Source organism: Cryptomeria japonica, chromosome 1 (genome assembly GCF_030272615.1).
Source record: "Cryptomeria japonica chromosome 1, Sugi_1.0, whole genome shotgun sequence".
NCBI classification, from domain to species: domain Eukaryota; kingdom Viridiplantae; phylum Streptophyta; class Pinopsida; order Cupressales; family Cupressaceae; genus Cryptomeria; species Cryptomeria japonica.
This window is the reverse complement of record NC_081405.1, coordinates 283,955,767-283,960,248: the sequence shown is the minus strand read 5'-3', so window position 1 is coordinate 283,960,248 and position 4,482 is coordinate 283,955,767. Positions and strand designations below refer to the sequence as shown.

The 4,482-nt window shown below is 38.5% G+C and overlaps 1 protein-coding gene across 1 annotated transcript; it reads right to left on the bottom strand.

Moving 5' to 3' along the window:
* Nucleotides 1-894: 894 nt before the first annotated feature.
* On the bottom strand, nucleotides 895-2,652 carry LOC131032558 (chalcone synthase 7). Its single transcript, XM_057963570.2, has 2 exons — nucleotides 2,235-2,652; nucleotides 895-2,087 (listed from the first exon to the last, which is right to left on the bottom strand). Exons 1-2 carry the CDS (start codon nucleotides 2,635-2,637, stop codon nucleotides 1,093-1,095), a joined length of 1,398 nt encoding a protein of 465 aa, XP_057819553.1. The 5' UTR covers nucleotides 2,638-2,652; the 3' UTR covers nucleotides 895-1,092.
* Between the last annotated feature and the right edge of the window lie 1,830 nt (nucleotides 2,653-4,482).

Here is a 4,482-nt window from a genome sequence, read left to right as displayed (position 1 = left end):
TGACTATATAAATTAATTAGTGAAGATGTTATTTGAATTTGGTTTTATTACATGATTTACTATAAAGTTCATTTTTTTAGAAAAATGATTTAATTAAATTTTATGGTATGTATCAATTAAAAAGTAAGACAATTTCTAATACTTGTTGTCACCAAGATTGCACCCATGTGCTCAAGCTAAAAAGCTGAGCAATCTTGTGAAATATTGGAAATCTTCACAAGATTGATGAGCTTTTTAACTTGAGCACACAGTTGCAATCTTGGTGACAACAATACTTATCATATAACAAAAGATTATATATATATATAATCTTCTTTGAGATAAATTACATTACGTAATCATAATAAAAAAGACAACTTGTAATACTTATCATATAGCAATACATTATCTATCTACTCTTATTTAGATAGTTCTCGTTACATAATAATACAAAGACCCTCAACTTAATGAGGAAAAGTTTATTAAAATTTAGTGTTTGCATCCACAAATTTCATTTATATTATCTATGATATATATTATTAGGAAGATAAAGTTGTCTATGCTAAAATACTCAATTAGGATATACAACCAATTAGTCAAAATTAGAAGTAATGGTCTCATAATTATGGTTGGATAGAAGATGTCATTAATATAAAACAAGGATTTTCAACTAAACGGTACACGTTGCCATTAATATGAAACAAAAAATCTCAACCAAATGATATAGGGAATCACTCAGATTGTGAATATATAGAATACATTCTTTATTACATGATTTATTGAGATTAATTTAATTGTAAATTGTTTAATTACATTTGATCCTCTGAACGACAACTTCTACTACTTCCAACCTAATTAAGAAAAAATATGGTTACCATTCCCAGTGTATATTTGTTTTTTATTGCTTGGACCAGATGCCAAATGTCGCCAAAGTACTATATTTGCGAGAAGCGTCCAAACATTACATGATTTTTATAGAAGAAGAGATAAGTAAAGCAAGGCAAAAATTTATCTGCCTCTCAGGATGCGCATTTCACACCAACACACGAATACAAACAGACGGGATTTTTACGTATTATGTAGACACTACCTGCAGCACCTGGCTTTTCCAACTTACTGTAGCGGCACGCTCTTGAGAACGACAGTCTCCACGGTGAGTCCAGGCCCGAATCCAAACAGAACGCCCATGTCCAGTCCTTCTCCAGTGGTTGCACATCCCTTCTCCTTCGACGACTTCCTGACTTCGTCCAATATGAAGAGCACACAGGCACTCGACATGTTCCCGTACTCGCTCAGAATCTGCCTGGTCGCCCTCATCTTCTTCGGGTCCAGCTGAAGCTTCGACTCCACCTGGTCCAGAATAGCCGGACCTCCGGGGTGTGCAATCCAGAAGAGTTCGTTCCAGTCGGAGATATTGAACTGCTGGAAGGCCTCCACCAGAGCCTTTTCAATGTTCTTCGAGATAAGCCCAGGAACGTCCTTCAATAAATGGAATGTCAGACCGACCTCTCTCAGGTGCCCATCAATGGCGCCCTCACTGTCAGGCAGAATTGTCTGCGCAGTCCAGAGGAGCTCGAAACAGGGCTTCTCTATTTCTGGAACAGGGTCTGCGCCCACAATCACAGCCGCCGCACCGTCACCGAACAGAGCCTGCCCGACAAGACTGTCGAGATGGGTGTCAGACGGTCCGCGGAAGGTCACAGCGGTGATTTCACTACAAACGACCAGAACTCGGGCTCCACGGTTGTTTTCAGCGAGGTCCTTGGCGACTCTCAGAACCGTGCCGCCGGCAAAGCAGCCCTGCTGGTACATCATCACTCTCTTCACGCTGGGCCGCAGGCCCAGCAGCTTGGTGAGCTGATAGTCGGCGCCAGGCATGTCGACACCACTGGTGGTGCAGAAGAGGAGGTGGGTAATCTTAGATTTGGGCTGACCCCATTCCTTTATGGCCTTGGTGGCGGCCTCTTTTCCCAGGCGGGGAACTTCGACCACCACCATGTCCTGCCTAGCGTCCAACGAGGGGGCCATGTAAGCGCATACGTTGGGGTTCTCCTTCAAGATCTCCTCCGTCAGATACATGTACCTCTTCTTTATCATCGACTTCTCGCCTGCACCACAACATTCAAAACAACCCCTGCTAAGCATTCATAGACATAAATATGATCAATTGAGGCTAAAATTTCAAAGAGGGTATTTTTCTTAAGCATTGAAGCATTCAATTGAGAGGTATAAGCTCAAGTGGGTATGTTTCTTACACATGCGCTTGAATTTTTCCTTGAGCTCGACCTTGTGCTCGCTGTTGGTGATTCTGAAATAATAATCCGGGTACTCGCTCTGTTCAATGGCGTTGGGGGGAGTGGCTGTGCCGATGGCGAGGACTGTTGCAGGGCCGTCGGCCCTCTGGGCCTTCCTGAAAGCCTCAATCTCCTCCATGGTCATCTTCCCTGAAGGCATTTTGTTAGTGAGAGAGGGGCAGGCGAGCTTTGGGACTGTTCTCAGCGAATGAATGCCTGCAATGGAGTTTGTGCCAAAATGGTTGGAATGATTAAGGTTTATAGCGGCGCAAGAGGCAGGTGGAGCAAGTGTTAGATGGAGTACACGTGCGAGCGATGGTTCAAGGGTCGGGCTGTAATTAAGAAAGCTTATCGGGGCACACATTCCATGTGACTGGAGAACATCGGTTAATTAGTTTTAGCGGGATTAAATTATATTATTGGAGAATGAGAGGTGAGACTGAAAGGTATGCGTAGCATCACAATTTTGAGTGGTAGTTACGGTGTTACGTCCGCTTTTAACTTGTTTCGACTAATTAGTGGCACAAAACCGACTTACCCAGTCCGTCGATAGCTCCGAAAATCAGACTGCAATTTTAGTCGGTAGTTGCCAATATACCAACTAAAACAATTAAGTCGGCCATTAATATAGTGAACTTTAGGTGTATCTAATTCTATTTACATTTAAAGCTATTGACATTGCTGTGAACTGTCTCGCTTAAGTTCCATTCATCTTTAAAATTATGGTCATCAGTCATAATTGTGATGGTTATAAAATATGACCTCATTTTTCAAAATTTAAGTTGGATAAAATTTATGTTTAAATGTTATATATATATATATATATATATATATATATTTATTTATTTTATTGTAGGTTAAAATTCATGGTGATTTAGGGGAAAAGATCTAGTAGTTGAGCACATTCTAATGGCTATGATAGCATTTGTTGATTTTTAATGTCTTATATTTTTGACAACATTGCACCAATAATTGTGACTTTAAAGTTGTTATTGTAATGATGACTACCCATAATCGAATGAAATGTGTCCCTCGGCTCTAAAAATCAACAAATCATGTATCCATAAGTTATATTTGAACTAGTATTTATAGGTTAAAACTCATGAAGATTTATTGATGTTTTGGATGTTTTGAATTGCATGTTTAAATTATTCTAATTACAAAATTAATTTTTATTTATTCATTCTTGTAAGAATGAATGATGTCAGAGCACTCCGACTCATGAAATTTTGGTTTTGGTTTTGTTCTAATAGTATTAACATTTGTGTTTGTCCAAATTGTATTTAATTAAACAATGAATTTAGTCACTTTAGCACTCCATAAATAAGATCATTTTTGTAAACAAAGACAAGCCTATAGCTGCGTTAAATAAAACCCTTTCATATGCTATAAAAAAAATGAAATATGAAGAGCTGCAAGGGAGTGGAAGCGATTGGGGAAATAGAAAAGAGAATGAGGCGTGAGGAAAAGTGATGGTAGACTAGCGAACAAAGAGCAGAGGTAATTCGGATCTACGGGGTAAAACAAAGAGCCAGCTAAGCACAAAAGCCAGATTGTTATAGCGTGGAGGTGGCAAATGGCAAAGCATGACATGGGTGCAACGTAGTATTGAATGAGTGAAAGCGAAACAATAAAGGAGTTATGTGTAAAATACCAGATAACTTCGATCGAAACAAACCAAAGTTATGTTCGGTGACAGAGCATGAGATATGTGTTTGCAACTACCAAGGATTAGAGTGCATAATATGTTCACAGAGGTTAAATTCCAAAAATTGTAATATTGCCTGGCAAATCTCAATAGAATTTGAACTTCCTCCTTAATATTTGTGTAAATCTGTATTGTGTTTTGAATTGATTACTTGTTGCAACTTATTATGTATTTTAGTTTCAGAGGGTTGAGCGGCATTGGTGAAGTATGTATCTTTCGCATTTTTATTTATGGATTTTTATTATTTTTTATGAGGTTTTAAGTATATTAGGGGAAGGGACCCATGTTCCAACAACCATTCACTCCTTGCTCACCCTCCAACCCTTCATTTATTAAGTTCAAAAAATAAAAATAAATGATAATTAAAAGCACATTAAGATATTTCAGATGTACAGTAGTCATTCACTTGTATCCTCGTAGTTAACATTTTAATATTTAAGTGGAGGAGTTGTGCAATTTTATCAGTACCCATAATGCATGGTTGCAGAACTATTTGTGCAT

What these genes read in the sequence shown, in the direction of transcription:
- LOC131032558 (XM_057963570.2), bottom strand. Translation starts at nt 2,637, where the DNA reads ATGTGTGCCCCGATAAGCTTTCTTAATTACAGCCCGACCCTTGAACCA. An exon ending in GGAAAAATTCAAGCGCATGT is followed by an intron (nt 2,088 to 2,234) that starts GTAAGAAACATA and finishes GTTGTGGTGCAG; the next exon opens with GCGAGAAGTCGATGATAAAG.